General features: G+C 39.7%; 1 protein-coding gene across 2 annotated transcripts; it reads left to right on the forward strand.

The window, feature by feature from the left end:
• Positions 1-901: 901 nt before the first annotated feature.
• Positions 902-21,908, forward strand: LOC111235545 (leucine-rich repeat flightless-interacting protein 2-like). 2 transcript variants are annotated; one of them, XM_022764014.1, is made up of 15 exons: positions 902-1,384; positions 1,526-1,850; positions 5,258-5,344; positions 9,778-9,828; positions 11,158-11,235; positions 11,953-11,988; positions 13,379-13,504; positions 13,889-14,059; positions 14,171-14,263; positions 15,355-15,493; positions 19,474-19,523; positions 19,611-19,728; positions 19,933-20,012; positions 20,323-20,427; positions 20,681-21,908. In XM_022764014.1, the coding sequence occupies exons 2-15, from the start codon at positions 1,761-1,763 to the stop codon at positions 20,789-20,791; spliced, it is 1,335 nt and encodes a 444-aa protein (XP_022619735.1). In that variant the 5' UTR covers positions 902-1,384; positions 1,526-1,760; the 3' UTR covers positions 20,792-21,908. The 2 variants fall into 2 exon arrangements, with proteins under 2 accessions (XP_022619735.1, XP_022619736.1); XM_022764015.1 differs by lacking the exon at positions 11,158-11,235.
• Positions 21,909-23,720: the final 1,812 nt, after the last annotated feature.

The following is a 23,720-nucleotide window of genomic DNA, read 5'->3' on the forward strand; positions in this document are numbered from 1 at the left end:
TTAGAATAAAACAAAAAGAAATCTGAGTTAAATGAGTGAAAGAATTTTATCTGTTCCTGTAAAATGTCAGTGAAATTTAATCAACAATCAGCAGAAACTAATTAGAAACATTTTTCTAGTGTCGTTTCTAATTGCTGAATAAATAAACATTGATAATGATTGACTGACAGTCAGTATGAGTGATCAGTATTAATAATCTGTGATGTTTGGAAATATTGTTTAGGAGATTTAAATGTTTAGTTTCTTTGATTTATTGATTATAGATTAAAGTCAATACTGTATTGATTATAATAAGAACATGTGATAAGTGTTACCCTCTGTCAGTTTTTGGCTTCTGATCAATAAACTATAAGATCAGCTGTGTGATTATCAGTTATTGATACTGAGGTATTGACCCTCTAATGTACAAACATATAGCTTTATGCATTGTTTGTATGATTTATTATCAACTACATGTAATTATATACAATATTATATTTCAACATTATATTATACTTAGTTATGAGATTATATATATATTGTTTTTTGTTATATTTCAACAATTTAATTTTTTTTATTTATGCCATATACATTTAATTAATTAAAATATTATTTACATAAAATATACTCATTATTGGTATTATTGTTGATATTTTTTGAAACAGTTTTAATAACTAAATCGGACCTTTACTTTAAAGATTCTTATTTATAAATACCTTAACATGTAACAACTGAACTTTTTCCATAAACTAAAATAATGTTTAAAAGAACAAAACAATTCTTCGATTATCCTCGTTTTATTTTGAAAACCTTAACTCCCTTTATGTATGTAAATGTGTGTAACTTGACGCTGTGAACATCCTTCCCACCACAATAAAAGCATCCTCCCTCCGCTGTACATTGTGGTGTCATATCGGGATGTGTTTACGGACCGGTACCGGCCCACCTGCGGCTCACCTGACACCGTCGCTGCTGTGTACTTCAGGGACCTGCGGGTAAGAAGACCCGCGTCTTTCCAACGAGCTTCAAATGTTCGCAGCGGCTGCTGACAATAGCGGATTAACGAGCTTACCGGCGGTTTTAACGACGCTGCGGTGACTGCTTTCTCCTCACTGGCGGATGTAAACGGCGGCAACAGGCAACCGCAGCAACGACCGGTGTTTTTAACGTGTTTTCCCCTCCGGTTTTCCGGTAGTGACTTTGACAGCTAGCTAACGATAGCTAGCGAAAACAGGATGAACAACGGCGGCAGCTCGGCCCGCGGCTGCTCTGGACGTCCTCTGACCGCCGAATAGCGTCAGGAAAACGTCTGTTTTAATCCCAGAGAGCTTCATTTAGTATTTTCCCGGGTCTGAACATCGAGTCCCGTCGGTCTGGACTACAGGAGACCTTTGTGTATTATTCGGTATGTGTATAAATACCTCCTGAGCGATGTAGACTTCAGGATCCAGAACCGGGAGGAGCTGACCACCGGATAGCATCGGTAAAACACCGGGTTTTAAACTGAAACGTATTTATTTTTTATTTTTCTTACTCTGCCTATCAGGTCCGTTTGTTCTGGATCAAAGGAGACCTCGGTGGGTAATTCGGCACTCAGCCCGAACGATGAGGACTTGAGTACCTGACAAGACCAGGATCCAGAACCGAGAGCAGCTGACCGCCGGATATCATCCGAGGATTCAGACTTCAACAGTCAAACAGCTTCACTGAGTTTCCCGTCTCTTTTGAACGTGACTCTGCGTGTCGGATTGACGGAGACCTCTGTGACAGTTCCCCAGACGATGGGCACTCAGGGACCGGGCAGGAAAAGGATCCCGAACCGGGAGAAGCTGACCGCCGAGGATGATGCCCTCAACCAGATCGCACGGGAGGTGAGGCTCCTTATCGATCTCTTGATATTTTATTGATTTAATATGAGTGAGAATTCATCACAGCAGTGGAGGTCAGATCAGTCATAGTCATACTGCGGAACAACCCGCAGTTAAGTGATCTTAGAGCGGCGGAACATTCATATATCATCCGGTGATGTTTTCACAGACACTGTCGGACTCACCTGTTCGGGGCCCGGGACCCCACGGCCACCCCGCCTCCCCCCTAAATAAATAATACATACATATTAAATGAGAAGTAAAAAGTTCGAAAATCAAAGTTATAATTTGTAACTTTTCCACATCAAAAAGTCTAAACGTTTTCTCCAGTTCTATGTCACATTTTGAAGATTCACCTTTTTCACTGAATATTTGCACTGTATCAAGTTTTTTATTTATTTCTTATTCAGACATCTGGATATTCATTTACTAGAGAAAGCAGCAGCTCAGAGACGTCCTGTGTTCATTGAGCTGTGTTAGAGAAACACGGAATTTAACATGAACATGTTTTATTCACTTTTACTGGTTCAGACTTTATTCTTATTTATATTTACTGGTTTTAATCAGCTGATCTGTTTGTTGTGGAGAGGAGAATTCAGCTCCAATAAAAACCTCCTGAACCACTGGTGGTGAAGACAACAACTACCATGATCCCTCCCTATATTGTTTTTTTCCAAATAATGATAATAATAATAATAATAAAATGCAAACATTTATGAAATTAAAATGATTTTTTTTGAAAATAAAAGAATAAATTTACAAAATAAAAGAAATATCACTTTTCATTTCATCAAATTTTATTTAATTATTAAAAGTTTTTCTTTTCATACAATCTTTTTGTTAAATGTTTTACATTGTATTCTTTTTATATGTTACAGTATTATAAATTATTCTTTTGATAAACAGTCAAATGAGTAAAGTAGAAAATAATGACATAATAATAATAATAATAATAATAATAATAATGATAATAATAATAACAACAATAACATGAGCTCTTCCTGAGGTTGTTGACTAATAAAATAAAAGCACAATATAATGTTTGAAAATGTGACCCAGAGTCAGAGCTGGTCCTCTGTATTGCACGATGATGACAGTGATGATGATGATGATGATGATGATGATGATGGTCATTAATCAGACGTCTCTGCTCTTGAAACAGAAGAGTCTTTATGTTCAGGCCGAATCTCTGCTGCAGTCATTGTTGTGGTCGACCTACATACGGAAGCTGGAATGTGAAGCTCTTCTTCTTCTGTGGTTACTGATGCAGTGAGACTCAAGAGACAGGAAGTGATGTCAGAGTGACGTTACATTCTTTCTGTTAATCTGGTCAAAATCATTTCCTCATCAGTTTCACTCAGTGACTCGAAACAATAATGAAAACCTCAAACATCTGTCTACCACAGTCCAGATGTGTTTACACCTGAACCTGAGAGGATCTGAGGTGGATCCGCTGAGTACAGAGTCTAGTCACTGTGTATTATTATTATTAGTATTATTATTGTTACTGTTAATGATGATGAGTGAAGTCTATGAGGGAAAATGAATTGAAATGATTTTAACATGAGTGATAATGACAAGTGAAAAAGTGTCAGATGATGATGTTAGAAAAGGCTCGTTCACACAGGAGGATGGAAACACAGTGTGTGTCTGAAACCTCGTTAATGAATTAATTATCTGGAGAAATTTATTTATTTATTCTGTGAATGGATGAATTGAAACGTCATGAGAGGATCTGCTGCTTGACTTTAGGTTTCTGTCTGATGATAGTTTGAAGGTCAATCATTGACAGTTCAGCTCTGACCTCTGACCTCATGTCTGTCTTTAAAGTCTCAGTGTTGAGCTGTTGAAGGGTTCAGGTGAGATCTGCAGGTAAAACAGCTGATCTCAGTTTCCTTCAGCTGGTGAACAAACTGACTTCAAACTGGTTTGGTCACACTGAACCAGTGAAACCAGTTTGATGGAAACATGCAGAGATGTGGACGACAAGATCAAACACACACAGAAACAACCATGACAAGACAAGTTATAACCAGAACACACACAACAAACATGTACACAATATTATATCAACAAACAAACAAAATGTAAAGCTCAAACAAACCTAAATTTACTTTGACAATAAATAAAATAATAATAATAAAGAAACAGAGACACAAACCTAAAGAAAATTCAAACAAACAAAGTAGAATATAAGTAAATGTAATATAAAAACAATATTAACGGATTAAATAAAGTCATTTTTAAATGGAGTCTGGTGTGTGTTTGAGTGACCTCCATCCTTTAATCCTGAGCAGCAGCACAAACATTAATCTGCACAGATCTCTACATCATCTGGATCAGACCACCAGTCAGTTTATACACAGTTTATTTTACCACAGCTCTCTATGAGCTTGTGTGTGTGTGTATATATTATATATATAGGTATATATATAGATATATATATATATATATGTATGTAGGCCTTAATATGTTAAATAAATGTTTTGATTAAAGAAAAAATAAAGAACAAAAATATATAAATGAAATTGGTGACTTTTGAGACAAACAGTTACAAATAAAAATGTACAATATTTGTTTGTATTTATGTGTTTTTATATCTGTATTTATAAACAAACAAATAAAATACATTTAGAGGAGTTTTAACAATAAAAGCAGGAAAAATAGTTAAAAAAAAATGTTTATATAAATATTTTCTTGGTGAAAATGTGTACATTTAAACTGGACATTAAATAAACTTGTAAAGACTGAATTTGTGCAGGTGTGTCAGGTGAGCACAGGTGTGTCATCAGCAAGTATTCAGGTATCAGGGTGTGTTGTTGTCATGGTGATGGAGGGAGTGTCTCAGGTGGATGGTCCACATTCCTCCTGTGTGAACAGAGAGACATGCCCCCTGCTGGAGGAAACTCCGACTGAACTCACCTGAGAAACCAGACACAGAAACTTATTTTTCATTTTTACTTCTTTTTTTTCCTACAAAATATTATTTATTTTTAAGTTTTTTAAAAACATTTGAAAATATGTATAAAAAAGAGAAAAAAAGGATAATTAAGTCCATGAATATTAAAAAATACAAAATAAAACTAAAACGATTTTCATTAGTTTCTAAATAATCTGTAAACACAGAGGATCAGTGAAGTGTGAGTGTCTGTATGTGTGTGGGGGGTGGAGGGTCTGTGTGAAACAATGACAGTCCATGATGAGATCAATGCGTATTGATCAGATTAGGAATAGGCTGCACTGGACTTTTATTTTGTTAATTTTCTTTCATGTTTCATATCAAATGTAGAGAAAATATTAATTATTATTAAGATGCAGTTTTTCTTTTTCTGTGAAGCACCACCTATAAGGGTTAAAGAATGCTGACTGATTATTGGTAATGATCAACGACGTGTTGATGTGTGTGTCAGGCGGAGGCGAGGCTGGCGGCGAAGCGAGCAGCGAGGGCCGAGGCCCGGGAGATCAGGATGAAGGAGCTGGAGAGACAACAGAAGGAGGTCAGTGGGCTTTTATTCTGAAATATGGTTCCTCATTACAGAAGCTGCAGCTGTTGTCATAACAACAAGTCCTTAAACCCAAAGCAGTGAGCCGGATCAGGACTGAGGACTGATCAGGACTTCCTGTGTATGTCATGATCTCTGATGTCCCTTCACAATAAAGGTCCAGGCTGCAGAACTCCAATGACAGACAGGAGCATTATAGGAATTGTAGTTCCAGAAGAAGAAAGATAAAGAATGATATTAAGAGTTCTGTAGTTTTACAGGTGAAGAGTTTGTCGACACCTCAACATTAGAAAACCTGAGCAGCTCAAGGTGCTTTTACCTGACCCTGGGGTCAAAAGTCACACTGTTTGTGAGGTAATAGTGAGTGTGAATCAGCTTTAATCATGAGTCACAGTCAGTCAGCTGCTGGTTTACTGATGTTTGGATCTTATGATGTCTGCTCCCAGTGTGGTGAGTAACTTTATTTAAACTATCTTTATTAACATTTCACCAGCTCAGACTGAATATAACTGATGCTGCAGCAGCCTGATCATTTAAGTTATTTTATAGCAACAGTTTAAATTTTTCACAATAATCAATTTAGTTTGATTTTATATGGAGAAACTGTCTCATTAACATTTCTCTGTAAAACAATTAACTTTCCTTCTTGTAACAACAACATCTCATTACAGCAAAGTTAAATTAACAGTAATTCTGTCAGTGTTACGTTTCCTTATTAAATAAAACATAAACAACAACAACAATAATGAAATTAAGATAATTGGCCTCTAGTAAAGCCTTTTTAATGATATTATATATTATATATGTATTTATAATGAAATAAGTGAAATTACTAATATGACTTTGTAGCTCTGAAACTAAAAGTAGTTATAGTTTATAGTTATTACAATTTGTAGTTCTTACAGTAATTAGTTTGTAGTTATTATGGTTTGTAGTTATAACAGTTTATAGGTATTATAGTTTATAGTTATTATAGTATAGTTATTACAGTTTAGTTATTACAGTTTAGTTATTACAGTTTATAGTAAAACTGTTTGAAGTTATTACAGTTTGTAGTTATTACAGTTTAGTTATTACAAGTTGTAGTTATTACGGTTTATAGTATACCGTTTGAAGTTATTACAGTTTAGTTATTACAGTTTGTAGTTATTACAGTTTATAGTAAAACCGTTTGAAGTTATTACAGTTTAGTTATTACAACTTGTAGTTATTACAGTTTATAGTAATACCATTTGAAGTTATTACAGTTTGTAGTTATTACAGTTTATAGTAAAACCGTTTGAAGTTATTACAGTTTAGTTATTAAAACTTGTAGTTATTACAGTTTATAGTAATACGGTTTGAAGTTATTACAGTTTGTAGTTATTACAGCTTGTCGTTATTACAGTTTATAGTAATACCGTTTGACGTTATTACAGTTTGTAGTTATTACAGTTTGTAGTTATTACAGCTTGTAGTTATTACAGTTTATAGTAATACAGTTTGTAGTTATTACAGTTGAATGTGTTAAATATGATTTGTGTGTAAAGTGTAAACAAAGATGACCAACCGTGAGCTGCAGTCTGTTTATTCATGTGTTCATCACTGACCTGTGACCTCTGACCTCCTGTCTCTCCTCTTGTTGCTCCTCCTGCCTCCTGTAGCTGTTCCACAGCCACAAGGTACGACTAACTCCTCCATTCCACCTTAAATACTCACTGTGTTACTGCTCTGGGTGCTCCAGCCAGGTGGGGTTTACTCTGATCTCTGAGGTCAGTTTACCTGATGCATTAAGCCCCACCTGCCTGCCGCGGCCAGAAGATGAAAACAAACACACCTGAAGTTTTCATGCTTTTATCTTTTTCATCTTGTTCTTTCATTTTAACTTCATTTTTACTCCCCTTCCCCCTCTCTTTCTCTGCCCCCCCCCCGCAGAAGTATTATGGTCTGGATAATAAGTGGGGTCACATTGAGCAGTGGATGGTAGGACTCTGGCAGCTGTCTGACCCATGAGAACCTTGTATCTCCAAAAGTCATTCCAGTGTTAAACATGTAACAGCCACAGTAACAAACTGTGACATTATATAATGTAGTTTATCATAGATATAGATAGAATAGATTAGGTTTGTCAAAAAAAATCGATACTCAGATACTAATCATTGTAAAAATGAGTGACTTTAATCAGATACTCATTTGCAACAGCATCGATACAACAGTTCTGTCTTCACCTCCTCCAGTTGACCGCAGCTTCATACAGCAGCACTGCAGACAGACAGGCACACACCCCCTCCCCCCACTAGCAGCTGAACACATGAACGCTAGTTGACGTTCACAACACTGAGCTGGTGTCTCCAGCATAAAGCTAAATTAACATGGTGAGTGCTGCTGCTGAAGGAACTTCACAACCTGTTTTAGTTGACAATGAAAAAAGCAAAAGCTAGCGGCTAGCGGCTATGGCTAATAATAAAACGACACATTAATGTGGGAGCAAGGCAGCAAATGTTATCAGTCCTGCCCATCTGTAACGTTAATAACACAATTATTTGTGTCTGAAAAGTGTTATATTTCTCTTAAAGTCCCAGATTGAAGCTGAAAAAAAGTCGACCAGCAACTCGACAGAAACAGCGTCAGCCTACCCTCCCAACTCTGTTTGATCAGCAACGAAAATATGGTGCCAAGTCACCAGAAGCACAGAAAATAAACAGGGCTGTAGCTGAATACATTTGCATGTCATATATATACACACCTTACAGTACGGTTACTGTTGTTTTTTTTCCACTACCTCAGACAACCTAAAAGTAGTGTTGTCATTGATGTTATTGCTTGTATTGTTTCTAATCTTTATTTAAAAAAGGGTTAGGGTCATTTTTTTCTCCCCATGGTATCGAAAATGGAATCGAGTATCAAGTATTTTCCTGGGTATCGTATCGAGTTTGAAGTTGTAGTATCGTGACAACCCTAGAATAGATAGAATATAAGAGAATAGAACAGATATAGATTTAGTTTATAATACAGCACAATGTAATATATATCTTCATACACGTATTATCATCTAAAATAATGTAGAACCAAACCTCATGTTATGTTACCTCATTTAACAAAAACATTCACACAGTGTCATTATAACATTATAATACAGGATCATACTAATAATCAAATGTCACATTATTATTAAGAACAAAACCCATCTGTCAATCAGACCATCTGACCCAGTTTAACCAGTTTACCCAATAACACATCTCAAAGCTCCATTTAAACTCCATGTAAAACAGGAGGAGTTGTGAGGTTTTCATGTGTCATGGCAGCAGGATGTTTGTTGTTGTTGTTGTTGTTGTTGTTGTTCTGCGCTCAAACAGACTCACACTGGGATTAACAGCTGGTTTAATCCATGTCTGAGAGCTGATCACAGTTCATCACAGTCTGCTTTACTGCCTGTTTACTCTTTTGTTTACTACCTGTTTACTGTTTAATTTACAGCCTGTTTACTGACTGTACTCTTTTGTTTAGTACCTGTTTACTGTTTAATTTACAGCCTGTTTACTGCCTGTTTACTGTTTAATTTACAGCCTGTTTAATGCCTGTTTACTGTTTAATTTACAGCCTGTTTACTGCCTGTTTACTTTTTTTTATACAGCCTGTTTATGTGACTGTAGTTTTATATGCAGGTGTGATTTGTCCCTGCTCTCTGACTGTCAGGTTTCCTCTGTACCCAGCAGCCTTTGTGGTTTTCTCTGACATTAGACAGTCGTCATCAGTAACTGTCCTTCCTCCTGTTCTTCTTCTTCTTCTGCTTCTTCTTCCGCTTCTTCTTCTTTTTCTTCTCTGACATTAGACAGTCGTCATCAGTAACTGTCCTTCTTCTTCTTCTTCATTTTCTTCTGCTTCTTCTTCCTCTTCTTCTTCTTCTTCTCTGACATCAGACAGTTGTCATCAGTAGCTGTCTATCTTCTTCTGCAGTCTGAGCTCTTTAACCTCTTCCTGTTGTCTTTCTTCTTCGTGGCGTTTCAGGAGGACAGTGAGCGGTACTCCCGCCTCTCGAGGAGACACGCTTCGGTCTGTACCTTCTACTTCCTGTTTGCTTCAGTCTCTTAGTTCCTCTTCCTGTGCTTCTTGTGTCAGTCTCACCTATGATTACAGGTGTGCTCTCTGTGATGAGAACACACCTGCAGTTACCACCAGTGACCACAGGTGTCACCACATCAGCCCCCTCCTGTAAATCTGATCTCAGTCTAGTTAACGTACTGAAGGTTAAATACAGAGCAAAAACCTGCTGGGTCTGGATCAGGGTCTGGATCAGGATCTGGATCAGGATCAAGGTCTGGATCTGGATCTGGATCAGGATCTGGCTCTGGGTCTGGATCAGGATCAGGATATGGATCTGGATCAGGGTCTGGATCAGGTTCTGAGGATGTGGACCTGGTCTCTGATGTTGTGTGGTGTGTTTTCAGATCTCAGATGATGAGGAGAGGATGTCTGTGGGGAGCCGCGGCAGCCTCAGGGTGAGTCCACATCACTACATGGATTTGGTCTCAGTCAGCAGACCGGTTGTTTAATGTCTGTTATTCATGAAAACATATAGAAGTTAATTAACCACAGGACAGAGCAGATTATTAATTAACATCGGCTGACACAGATTTAATCGTTTAAACTGAACAGATGAAATACTGTGCAGAGACAGGTGAGAAGAGGGAAACTCGACCTCTGACCCCAGAGTCTGAGGAGACCAGGTGTTTAACCTCTGTGAGCTCGTTTCCATGGCCACTGATGTCACCTGGTTGGTTAGAGCTCTGACTGTAACGAAGGAGTGGAGGGATGGTGTCCTCACCTGTCAGTCACAGGTGCAGTTTCCCTCCACTCACCTGAGACTGAGAACCTGCACAGACCTCTAGAGACCACTCCCCTGAAGCTGTTACATAAAACTAATATTAGGTTATAATTACTTTAATGGTAAAATAATAAAGTTAATAAAGTTTTATATCTGTTCGACTGTTTTATTTGATGCTGGTGAATTAAACAAGCTGAAGTGTGTAGATGTGTATAATAATATAATATCTATAATGTGCTGTAATATAATAATAATAATAATAATAATAATAATAATAATAATAATAATAATAATAATAATAAAAATATACAGCAGGTTGTCAGGCTGTGGTTCAGTCACTGCTCACTGCAGTGGGAGGATAACAGGCCAAAGGGTTAACACACACAGATGATCAGACTGCACCTGATCAATAATCAATAACAGCTGGAGTTCACATCTGTGCTCCTGTTAACTGAAGATAAGAAACAGATGATGAAATATGAAAATCACTCGTGAATCAGGAGGAGAGAGATAAAAATATAAAGCAATAAAAAATTAAGAGATGAATTGTTACCTAGGTAACCTCTGTTACCTTGGTAACCTCTGTTACCAGCTGTGACAGGCAGTACAGTCTTAAATGGAGTTTGGTTGTTCTCACCTGTAGCCCTCAGTGATGTACTCTGAAGCTCCTCGCACTCTCCGCCACAGGGTCAGTCTCTGACATCATTTCCTGTCTTTGTTGTAGTCAGTAGATCAATAGATGAAAACTGACAGACGTAGATCAATAAGTAGATGTATGGAGTAAAGTGCAGTAGATAAAACAGTGTCACATCTGTATCAATCAATCCATTTAACAACTGTTTATTATTGATTATTAGTTTATAAAATGTCCAGAGTGACACCTGTTTGCTTTGTACAACCGAAAAATAATCCATCACTTACCAATAAGTTTCTGATTAATAATCTTTTCAACTAATCAACTAATATCCCCCCCCCCGCCACCCCCCACCCCTCCCCTCCTCAGCCTTCAGACTACAGTGGGTTTCTGGGCTCCAGCTCTCGAGCTTCCTCTAGGGCCAGTTCTGCTCGTGCAAGCCCAGTGGTGAGCTCTTATCTCTGGGTGTCTGTGTGTCCGTCTGCCCCTCTCCTCTCTGGTTCTCCTCTGGTTCTCCTTTCTAGTTCTCCTCTGGTTCTCCTCTCTGGTCTCCTCTGGTTCTCCTCTCTGGTCTCCTAGGATGTTTGTTTCTAGTTCTCCTCTGGTTCTCCTCTCTGGTCTCCTCTGGTTCTCCTCTCTGGTCTCCTCTTGTTCTCCTTTCTAGTTCTCCTCTGGTTCTCCTTTCTAGTTCTCCTCTGGTCTCCTCTGGTTCTCCTCTCTAGTTCTCCTCTCTAGTTCTCCTCTGGTTCTCCTCTCTGGTTCTCCTCTTGTTCTCCTTTCTAGTTCTCCTCTGGTTCTCCTCTCTGATTCTCCTCTCTAGTTCTCCTCTTGTTCTCCTCTCTGATTCTCCTCTCTGGTCTCCTCTGGTTCTCCTCTCTAGTTCTCCTCTGGTTCTCCTCTCTGGTTCTCCTCTCTGGTCTCCTCTGGTTCTCCTCTCTAGTTCTCCTCTCTGGTTCTCCTCTTTAACTCTTCTTTTCGAACAATAAAGTTTGTTAGAATCCATTTAAACCACAGTGAACATCCTCACAGTTTCTGTTAGTAGCAGGGTCACCATGGTAACAAAGCATCAATCAAGTGTGTGTGTGTGTGTGTGTGTGTGTGTGTGTGTGTATGCGCGTGTGCGTGTGTGTGTGTGTGTGTGTGTGTGCGTGTGTGTGTGTCCAGGTGGAGGAGAGACCTGACAGAGATTTCCTGGATAAAGTAAGTTCACTTAAATAGTTGTTTTGATTAAAATTTTATGTTGTTAATTTTGTAAAGTTACTGTTAAATCTGTGAATTGGTTCATTTAGTTTTGTAAATTAATTTTTTTTAATTCAAATTATTTCTGTAATCCAGTGAATTTGATTTGAATATAGTTTTTGTAAAATGCATTTAATTTATTTTAAGGTTAGGATTATTTTGTCATTTAATTTAAATTCAATTTCATTTAAATGTTTAATTTAATTTAAACTTTTGTAAGATTTGTTAATTTTGATGATTCTGCAATTTTATGTGATGAAGATGGTGCGATGATGATGTAATGATGATGGTGTGATGATGATGATGTAATGATGATGATGTGATGAAGATGTTGTGATGATGATGATGTGATGTGATGATGATGTGATGAAGATGGTGTGATGACGATGATGTGATGAAGATGGTCTGATGACGATGATGTGATGAAGATGGTGTGATGATGATGATGTGATTAAGATCATGTGATGAAGATGGTGTGATGACGATGATGTGATGAAGACTGTGTGATGAAGATGGTGTGATGACGATGATGATGGTGTGATGATGATGTTGTGATGATGATGTTATGATGAAGATGGTGTGATGATGGTGTGATGAAGATGGTGTGATGACGATGATGTGATGAAGATGGTGTGATGATGGTGTAATGAAGATGGTGTGATGACCATGATGTGATGATGATGAAGATGGTGTGATGACGATGATGTGATGAAGATGGTATGATGATGATGTGATGAAGATGGTGTGATGATGATGATGTGATTATGATGTGATGAAGAGGGTGTGATGATGATGTGATAAAGATGGTGTGATGAAGATGGTGTGATGATGATGATGTGATGAAGATGGAGTGATGATGATGATGTGATAAAGATGGTGTGATGAAGATGGTGTGATGATGATGATGTGATGAAGAGGGTGTGATGATGTGATGACGATGATGTGATGAAGAGGGTGTGATGATGATGATGTGATAAAGATGGTGTGATGATGATGATGTGATGAAGAGGGTGTGATGATGATGTGATGATGTGATGAAGATGGTGTGCTGAGGATGGTGTGATGATGTGATGACGATGATGTGATGATGATAAAGATGGTGTGATGATGATGTGATGAAGAGGGTGTGATGATGATGTGATGATGTGATGAAGATGGTGTGATGACGATGGTGTGATGATGATGATGTAATGACGATGATGATGATGTGATGAAGATGGTATGATGAAGATGGTGTGATGACGATGATGTGATGAAGATGAAGATGGTGTGATGAATATGGTGTGATGACAATGATGTGATGAAGATGAAGATGGTGTGATGATGAAGATGCCGCTACTCTTCCTTTCAGGGCTCGAGGACGGCCTCGACTCTGTCAGCCGCCACATTGGCGTCTCTGGGCGGAGCTTCATCTCGCAGAGGAAGCTGTGACACGTCGTTCTCTGTGGAAACAGAGGCGTCCATCAGAGAAATCAAGGTCCTCATTACAATTATTATAATTATTATAATGATTGAATCTAATTATTAGATTTAATAACTAATTATTATAATCAATAACTAATTATTATAATAAACTGGACCAAGTGATGAACTCTGTGAAATTCAACATCACGGTGAATTAAATGAATATTTGAGACATAAAATGTTAAATAAATATGAAAGCAGTTGATCATACTAATAATTAATTAATATAATAGATAAAATTATATTCTTGTTTATTATTATATAATTATATAATAAAATATTATATATACAAGAAATTAAAATAATAATAATTATATTTATCATCAGGACTCCCTGGTTGGTCTAATGAATGAAATTAATTATTAATAATGAATAATAATGATGTCTGTGTGTTCAGGACTCCCTGGTGGAGGCGGAGGACAGGTACCGTAAAGCGATGGTCTCTAATGCTCAGCTTCACAACGACAAGTCGACTCTGATGTATCAGGTGGACACTCTGAGGGAGGAGCTTAGCGACATGGAGGAGGAGCTGTGGGAGGCTCGACGACACTGTGACCACACCACAAAGGTCAGAGGTCACAGAACACACTTTCGCAATAAAAGCTTTGTTTCATGAAGGACAGTGGATCAATATTTTCTGTATCACATGATATTGATAATTATTCTGTGTGTGTGTCAGGAGTTGGAGCGGGAGCGTCAGGCTCACAAGGTTCTTCAGTTCCAGTTCAAAGAGATGAAAGAGACTTTGAAACAGATGGAGGAGCTGCTGACGGTCAGTCTCATACACACACACACACACACACACACTCTCTCTCTCTCTCTCTCTCTCTCTCTCTCTCTCTCTCTCTCTCTCTCTCAGATAAAGAAAAACACAGATTCATCCTTTAACAGGAAACAGAGGTGGACTTCCTCCTCCTCCTCCTCTTCTTCCTCCTCCTCCTCTTCCTCCTCTTCCTCTTCCTCTTCCTCTTGAGTATATATCTCATGGCCTTCCTTATGGTCATGAGACATGGACAGGAGGTGTATTATTAACACTCTGTCTCTGAACGTGTGTCCTCCTCGGTGGACAGGAGGTGTCGGAGCTGCGTGTGAAGAGCAGCAGTTACTGTCAGGAGGTGTGTGATCTGCAGGAAGCTCTGCAGTGGAAGGAGAAGAAGATCTTGGTACGACACATTCACTCTTCACAACATCTCCAGAGGCACAGTCATCTTCACAGGACATTTCTGATCAACCTTAATATTAATATATTAACGGAGTCTGAGCTGAGCTTCATGGAACTTCAGCTCTGTGTTAAACTATGCATTATACATACATTATCTCATTGTACAAGGTTACATTTTAAATAGCAGGCGCTCCAGACAAACACATGAGACAGAAAACACTAAGTCACATTATAAAACGGTCCAACACAAACCTGATCAACCTCCGATCAATCTCTTCAATCAGAACATTCAGTTTGTCAATTCAAAATTTAAAAAATATCATTTTTAAATATGAAATCAAGAGTTGTGCCTCTGAGAAATGTTTCTGAGACTGAAACTCCTCGACTTCTCTAATATTTCAGAATATTTCCACTTTCCTTTCCTTCACTAACTCCACCTGTCCTTTCTTCCTTTCCTCTTTACGTCCTTTCTTCCTTCCCTTGCCGCCTTGGTCAGGCGTTAGAGAGGCAGAGGGAAATCTCCGACATGGTTCAGATGGAACGAGAACGACTCAGACAGGAAGTGATCCGACTGCGTGATTTACTGAAGGTATTCAGAGGAGGATGTCGGAGGATGTCATCAGATCACGGATCAAACTGATCAATGAGACTGATTGGAGCTCATGACCTGATCAATTATATGATGATTTCCTCTCCAACAGAAACACGGCGTCATTGTCTCACCTGATGTCTCCACCAACGGGGAGGCGGGACAGGGCGAGGTTGAGAGTGATGTCAGTGAACAATCTGACTCCCGATTGGCAGAGGAGCCGCTTCATGGCGGCAGAGAGAGCATGCTGGGTAAGAATTGGTTCAACCTGAGACACAGCTTTAATTTCACTGAATCATCTGGTTATTGTATTACAGTGGAAATCCTCTGTCAACAGGAAATCTAAAAATAGATATAAATAAAAACAAAAAAACCTGTGACTTTTAGATTTAATTTGAAATGAGACACTTTTAATTTACTGCATCAAGTTTATGAGATTCAGATTGATGAATTATTAGTCAGCTGTGTAAGACATTTTAATCTAGATGGACTTTATTCATCATTTTGACTTTTTATAATCAAAATGATTTACAAAGTAAAAATTATAATTATGTTTGTCAGAATTCAGACTTTGTAATCAAGAGTTAATTATGAATTAACACATTTCGTGAGATAATAAATGAATAAGAAAAGGAGTGAACTACGGAGTTTAGATTTTAAAGAAATGTGAAAATTTTCAGATACCAATGTAAAAAAACTGTTTTCTAATATTTAATCTATATTTTTCTGACTTGATTGAGCTGGACTTCCACAACATAAACACAGTGATTTAAAACAAGAATAAATCAACTTTGATAAATGTTTCATGTCAGTTTTACTAACGACTGTGTCTCACTGTGGGATAAAGTGCATGATGTGCATGTTTGAATGTGTCTAACTAATGCACGAGTCTTTTTTTAATGATGAAAAGGTGAAATCATTTTCCTGCTCGGGTTGGATTTTACCTGCTAACTCGTCGTCTGGAACAGGAACTCTTCATCTCTTCACTTCATCTCTCACTGAGGCGTCTCGGGTTGATTCCCAGCATCTTTACTCTTTGATTTTATCTATAACCAGTGAATTCTGTTTGGTCCTCCAATGTCTTCTTCATGATCTTTCAGGGAAAGCTGTTGAGCGGCAGCCAGCAGAGGGCAGCAAACATCCACAGGACGACATGAAGAACAACAGCTGGAACATTTCTAAATGCTCCCAGTCACTGAGTGTCGACTCCAACACCAAACACTCCACTTTAAAACAAGTGAAGGGGACAGACAAACTGAGCAGAGACACACGAGACAGAGCAAACAAACATCCAGGTAGAAACAAACATGCAAGTAAACCACCACAGAAATGTAGAACCAGGCAGGATGGGGATGTGAGGACGGTACAAACGAAACAAACCCAACCAGGAGCTGGAGCAGCCCGGTTCATGATGGAAGATCAAGCTTTGAAAGGCAGAACCAAAGCTGACAAAAGCCCAGAAGGGAGGGATGTGAGAGCGGATACATCTGCAGTGTCACTCCAGGATGTCCATGTGATGGAAAACAGGCGCTCCTTCGATGACAAAACCTGCAACATTCAAACCAATCTGACAGGAACTCAACCTGAAGGTCAGGCCACATGTGAGCAGGTGGTTTCACCTGTTCGCAGAGCTTCACCTGAAAAAGTCCTTAAATCAAGACTTGTCCCACCTCGACCCATAAAAGACATGATCCTTGACAACAAGGCGATTGTGTTGAGTCTCTTTGCTGCTGGGAAACAAAACTCTCTGACTCTCAACAAACAAAAACCAGGAGGAGGAAATGTGACTTCTGCTTCTGAAGGACATTTCACACTCAAGTGTTTGTCTGTTGATCAAAGTTTCCAGAAAGATGGAAAAACAAGCAGAGATGGAGAATGTTCACACAGCAAACTAGTAGCTGATAGTTCAGCTTTGTGCATAAAGGAAAATAAAATAAAGGAGATTAATCCGTCAACGTCAGCAGACAGCTTCAACAAAGATGAATGTGTGGAGAAGTTGTCAGAGGTTGATGGACAAAGTCTTGAAAATGAAGATACGAAATTTTTCACAGATTTGTCAGAGAATGAGACGCTTGTATTCACAGGTCTGACTTCTCAAAGTTTTAAACACCAACAACACACAGTGTCTGAGGATTGGAGGAGAACCCTACATGAAGCCAAGGCCTCTGAAACCAAACTGAAAACCTCAGAGCGTGATGCATTTCTACCAGCAGAGAAGGCGATCACTGGAGGAAGACTGAGTAAACTTGAAGTCAAGAAGCAAAGGATTCATGACGAAGAAGCCGCTCAGCTTCAGGAAGACATTTCCTCAGAACGTTCCAAATGTAAAGACCCAACAAAACCACTCAGGTCTTCAGCTGTGTCACCATTTGTCCCCAGTGAGCTGTTGAAGGAAAAGACTGTTCAGACCATCCTCAGAGGGTTTGCTGAAAATCAAAGTTTTGTGGCTGAGATCTCGAGAATCGTTCCAGAAATCCCAGAATCTCTGAACCGGTGGATTTCAGAACTGGAGGAGACACTGAAGAAGGTCGCAGGAAATGTACTGAATCAGCAGGATGGAGCTGACCAAGCATCACTGAGCCAAAAGAAACACACCTCAAAGAGTGAGCTGCCTGTGAAGGACTTACCTGAAGGAGCGAGAACCCCAGAAGATCCTGAAGACGTGGGAGCAAGTGCATCAACCCTAAAAGACAGTTCAGTCCCAGGGGCGCTGGAAGTACCATTTCTGGAGGGACAAACTTACCATGTTTTTGTGGTCTCATCTATTTCCAGAAGTAAAGTTTGTGAAGACATCCAGGATCTTAGAGAGGAACATGACCGAGCAGCTACAGGAAAGAACTTCAGGGTCGTATCTAGCACATGTCACGCTGAGCTGGAAGTGGTTGAGTCATTGCTAGAAGAAAAGTCTGCGGAGAATTCAGAGGAAAACCAAAGTGAACATGATTCAGAGATGACAAGCTGCTCCGAGGATTTTGTTTTTGTTGAGTCCTACTTTGCTGAACCTGTAAAGACCAGAGCAGTGGCGTCTGCTTCAGACCAGCCTTTGGTAGGTGAATCGACCAATCCAAAGAAACTAGAAGGGATAGATGTTGTTGACAGTCATGTGGCAGAAGTCGATGATAAAACACATGAGCAAAGACAGATCGTTGGTCCAAGTCAAAGTTGCCTAGTGTTTCCTGTGGAAGATCCAAAGGACACGCAACTCAAAAGACATGGACCAATATGGAGGAACTCTCCTGTTGATCAAAGTTCAAAGATCAGACGGCTCATAGAGATAACTGCAGCTGAAATCAAGGCCATGGCTGTTCCGGAGCTGACAGTGATGAGCTTAGAGGAGGGGAGGGTAGTAGACGATCGACGAAGCAAAGTGTCACCTGGATCAGACGCCGATGACGTGGAGGAGACGTCGGTGGAAAACATGGACAGCTGCGAAGAGGCTGATGAGGACGCACAAGAACGTCAACCAGCGTCAACGCCAAGCAGCATGAGGTACCTGAATGGATTCAGTTTGGACAACAGGAAAGACGAGCACAAACCTGACTGCAAGATTTCATAGATTCACCAGAAACTTTTATTGATCAATGAGTGTTAATAAAGTTCTACAAACATGCAAATGAAATAAGATGATAATAAGATTTAAATAAAACATCTTTTCTTTGAACGTCAAACAAACAAATAAAATGATGTTAGTTGAATCATGTGATTGTTGGCAGTTCATTTATATTGTATGTATATGTATGTGTGTGTGTATATAAAGCCAACTCTAAGCTTGTACAAGGGTAAGCAGTTTTATTCATGTCCCTCATATGTTTTAGTTTATTATCCTGTTTCTTTAGTATTTGTTGAAATGATGAAGGTGAAGCCACTGAATGAAATAACAATAACACAATATATTAATTTTAATTTTTGTGTGTAATTATATTCCTGAAATGAATTCATCTTAAAGCTTCATTAAGTAATTTATCAACAACACGTACATATGCAGAAAGCATCCAAATTAAAGTTTCTTATCTTATAAATTAATCATCATTATTATTATTATCAATTCATCCTCAGATTATTCTCAATTGATTTTGTGCATATTAAAGTTGGTTGGCTTGTTACTGTCACATCCTGCTCGGATTTTTATTTTTATTTATTTGGATTTAGAATTTACGCATAATGTAAATATAATATACATTTCGATACAGTATAATATAAATCTAATATTACGTTATTTGTTGTGTTTCAGAGCTGCGGCTGAAGAAAGTGTTTGAGGAGAGAGAGAGTTTACAGGATCAGGTGACACAAGTAAACTACATATTTAAATACCTGTAAACATATGAAACTATAATTTATTAAATGAATTGTTCCTGTGTTTGTGTACAGGTCAGGCTGCTGAAGTCTCAGCTGGATCAGAGACAGAGGAATGGGACCGACGGAGTCCAGAATCCAGAGGAGGACGATCTGGAGAATGGGATGGACTCTCATCTTCTGGACCTGCAGAGTGAGACCTCTTCTTTTTCATCTGGATGTCTCATCTTAATCTTCATTTACTATGTCTTTGTTTCAACTTCTTCATCTTTAAACTTTCTCTTCTTTCATCATGTGATCGTTTCAGTGAAATGAGAACATGAAAATCTCTAAATCCGACTTTCTACCTGATAACAATTTTTCTTTTTCTGTGGTATTGTCTCATTTATTTCTATAGGAGATACCAACAGACAAATCAGTGATCTGAAGTTCAAACTGGTGAAGTCAGAACAGGAAGTTACTGCTCTGGAACAAAACGTAACATATTCTTAATTTACTTTGTCATTTGTTAAAGGTCAGACAATGTGGGAAAAAACAGCATCATCTGCATATACATTTTAGATTCAGCTCCATTCAATGTTGTTGTTGTTTCTCATTGTAAAGTTTATCACGATTGGACTGGGTTGTCGCTTGTTTCCATATCTGTCTCTCAATCTCAATCTGTATCACAATAATTTTATGATTTTTTAAGTCTTTGATAAAGCCCATCAGTAGTTTGGGCTACACAGACAGAAAAGTGTGATGTTGCTAAAAGGTCAGTAACATTCCTCCTACCCTGTTGTATCAGATCATCCGTCTGGAAGGTCAGGTGACTCGCTACAAGTCGGCGTCGGAGAGTGCCGAGAAGATCGAAGACGAGCTTAAGGTGGAGAAGAGAAAACTGCAGAGAGAGGTAGCGACTCTCCACATATTTATTTTCATGTTTATATACTAAATGTCGGCTTTAAATCCTTCATTTTTATGTTATTTATGAAACTAAAATTTCATTTGTAACGTTTTGTATTATTATTTAATTATTAACTCTTTGATTTTTCACTTGTTTGATGAGGTAGTGAAGTATTCAGATCCTTTTAGTCTTGATATTTTTCTTGATGTCTTGTGTTTGATGGACATCACCTGTGACGTGTTCCTGTGTCTCACTGCAGCTCCGCTCGGCTCTGGACCGGGTCGACGAGCTGGAGGTCAGTAACAGTCACCTGTCCAAACGTCTGGAGAAGATGAAGGCCAACCGGAGTGCCCTGCTTGCCCAGCAGTGACGCCCTGTCCTGGGGATGTCATCCTCCAGAGAGTCCTGATCCTGCAGTGGACCGTCTATGCCATGTTTTCATCTCCACCCTGACAGAGACAATCAGATCCGAACACAACGTTTTTGGAAGCGCTTGATTTCACTCTACATGCAGCACCAGGCGGGTGGAGTTAACTGAGGCAGGCGAAACCATAAGTCCGTCAGCTGGTCATGTCTGGAGTGTACCGGTGGAGTCACCACACGGGATGGTGTGACCACGATTAAAGTTTGTCTTTGACGCAGGTGAAGAAATCCTCACCTGAACTCTGTCACAGAATGTAAATATTTCCATGTTGTCGAAGAAGGTCATGTGATGTGATCCACAGCTACCAAATGGACCTTTAGGTGAGGATCAGCCTGATGTGGTAAACCCCACCCGCCTGGCTGTCAGGGTGCATTAGAACAAACACTACATCTGCCTGATCGATATTCAGCTCCTCCATCTGTGACATTGTGTCTCATCGATACTCAGGGCCGCCGCCTCCCTCCGAGACTGGACTGCAGCAGAGCGACCGCATCAGACCGGGCCAGACCAGACCAACCTCGAGCGGCAGCAGCTGAGTTCATTTAGTTTAGTTTCTTCATGGTTTCTTGTCTCGTTGGCTCATGTTTCTCTTCTCCAGTGTGTTGTGTGTGAGGAGTTTGTGGCTGGTGTTGGACGATCCGACTGTTTCCTGAATGAGACTGTCACATCAGTGGGACTCACTTCATACTGAACACCTGACATGAGTTAAACCAACAAAGAACCAATGTGCAGCCCTCCCCATAACCGTGTTATCATCATGTTCAGGTAACAGAAGGGGCGTGGCCATCTGTGTCCACACACCTGAATCAGGAATATTCCAGATAAAGTTTGTTTTTCTGACTTTTCATGGATGTAAAATCACCAGCTTGTAAATGTCTGAATATTCATGTCCGTCATTAATCATCGCTAAATGAATGAATGAATGAACACGTGAAGAGTTTGGCTCCAAAACAACATGTTGATCCTGTAAAATAGCTTTTATCAATACTTCATTTTACACAGGTAGAAGTGTGTGGTGTGTGTGTCTGTGTGTGTGTGTGTGTGTGTGTTCATGAGGACACACTCAGGTAGAAGTGTGTGGTGTGTGTGTGTGTGTGTGTGTGTGTGTGTGTGTGTGTGTGTGTGTGTGTGTGTGTGTGTGTGTGTGTGTGTGTGTGTGTGTGTGTGTTCATGAGGACACATTCAGGTAGAAGTGTGTGTGTCAACAGTTTTGAAATCAAACTCTTCATATAAAAACAGGTGAAATCTGTAACACTTGTGTCTGAATGTATGAGTTGTTGCTGTGGTGAGCAGCACTGCAAACTTTCACATAGATAACAAGTCAATATCATCAATATCGATCAATAATCAATACAAACTCTTCATCTCCAGGTGGGACTTTGGATTAGTTCATTTTTAATGGTGTGTATGATATGTCATCAGTGAGAGGAGGCGGAGCTGCAGGTGGGACATTCTTCTAACTTCTTTATCTATCCTATTGATTAGGATGTGGGTGATCAAATGAGGGTTGTATTGATCAGTGTGACGGGTGTTAATGTCATTGAGGTGACATCTTTGAAGCACTATATTAAACTCATGCAACATTAGTTTGTGTTTGTGAATGAATCCAGGTAAAAAAAATCAGTTCTTGGAAAGCTTCTCTGTGTCTTTATGGGTTTGGAAGGATCCTTGAAGAAGTTCCAGGAAGTGTTAGCAGGTGTGTGCTGTCAGTAACTCACAGTGCAGGATAATGACAGAGTGAGTGTGAGTGAATGAATCCTTTGAACTCTGACACAGACACACACACACACGTTTGTACTTGTATACTTGTGAGGACCCTCATTCACTTCATACATTCCACAGCCTGAACTCAAACTCTCCCGTCACAAAGATACAAAGAGACACAGAGAGCAGGGGCTCAGTGGGAGCTGGAGGGAGATGGTGGGAGCTGGAGGGAGCTGGAGGGAGATGGTGGGAGCTGGCTGGAGAGGGTGGGAGCTGGAGGAAGCTGGCTGGAGAGGGTGGGAGCTGGTGGGAGCTGGAGGGAGATGGCTGGAGAGGGTGGGAGCTGGAGGGAGATGGTGGGAGCTGGAGGGAGCTGGAGGGAGATGGTGGGAGCTGGCTGGAGAGGGTGGGAGCTGGAGGAAGCTGGCTGGAGAGGGTGGGAGCTGGTGGGAGCTGGAGGGAGATGGTGGGAGCTGGTGGGAGCTGGCTGGAGAGGGTGGGAACTGGTTAGAGCTGGTGGGAGCTCTTTAATGGATCATCAGAAGAGTTCGGTGAAAAGCCAGAGACCCAGTCTAGAGTCTAAAACAGACTAAAACAGACATGTAAATAAAAGCAGCAGGTTTTTCTGATTGAAGTAGATTTTTTTATATTTCATATTTTCATTAGCTTTTGTCAGACAGAGGGTCCTTGAAGAGTTTCCTGGGGTCCCTTCAGTCATCCTCAGGCTCTTCCAGGGTCCATGGGAGGGAAGTGTTCTGGTGGTCCTGAGACACGTGCAGGGATCCTCAGGCAGATTGTTGTTGTTGAGTGCTTGAGGAACTTAAAGAGGTTCTGGGGGTCCTTGAGGTTCTTCCAAAGAGCCTTGAAGATGTCCATGTGGTTCTTCAGGAGATACCAAGGGTCCTGGGGAAGGTTCAAGGGTCCTTCCAGGTGCACGAGGAGCTACAGCAGGGCCTTGAAGAGCTTTTGGGGACATGTGAAGGGTTTCCACGGGCCAGTACTGTTGCCATGGTTACCCATAGTTCAATGCTGAGAGCAGATTTTTAATACCCGTCTCTCATGGAAGGCTTTCAGAGGCCCTGAGCTGGTCTGGTTGTCATGGCAATGCAGCTCTGAGTCCAGATTGGGGTCTCTGTGTGTATTTTAAGCTCTCTGTAATCCTGCTGGACCC

Source organism: Seriola dumerili, unplaced genomic scaffold (assembly GCF_002260705.1).
Source record: "Seriola dumerili isolate Sdu_G_001 unplaced genomic scaffold, Sdu_1.0 BDQW01000513.1, whole genome shotgun sequence".
Lineage (NCBI taxonomy): Eukaryota > Metazoa > Chordata > Actinopteri > Carangiformes > Carangidae > Seriola > Seriola dumerili.

Excerpts from the sequence above, each read along its gene's own strand:
- LOC111235545 (XM_022764014.1), top strand. The coding sequence starts at position 1,761 with ATGGGCACTCAGGGACCGGGCAGGAAAAGGATCCCGAACCGGGAGAAG. Across the intron at positions 5,345-9,777 it reads TGGAGAGACAACAGAAGGAG|ATCTCAGATGATGAGGAGAG; the intron begins GTCAGTGGGCTT and ends GTGTGTTTTCAG. Across the intron at positions 15,494-19,473 it reads CGGCAGAGAGAGCATGCTGG|AGCTGCGGCTGAAGAAAGTG; the intron begins GTAAGAATTGGT and ends GTTGTGTTTCAG.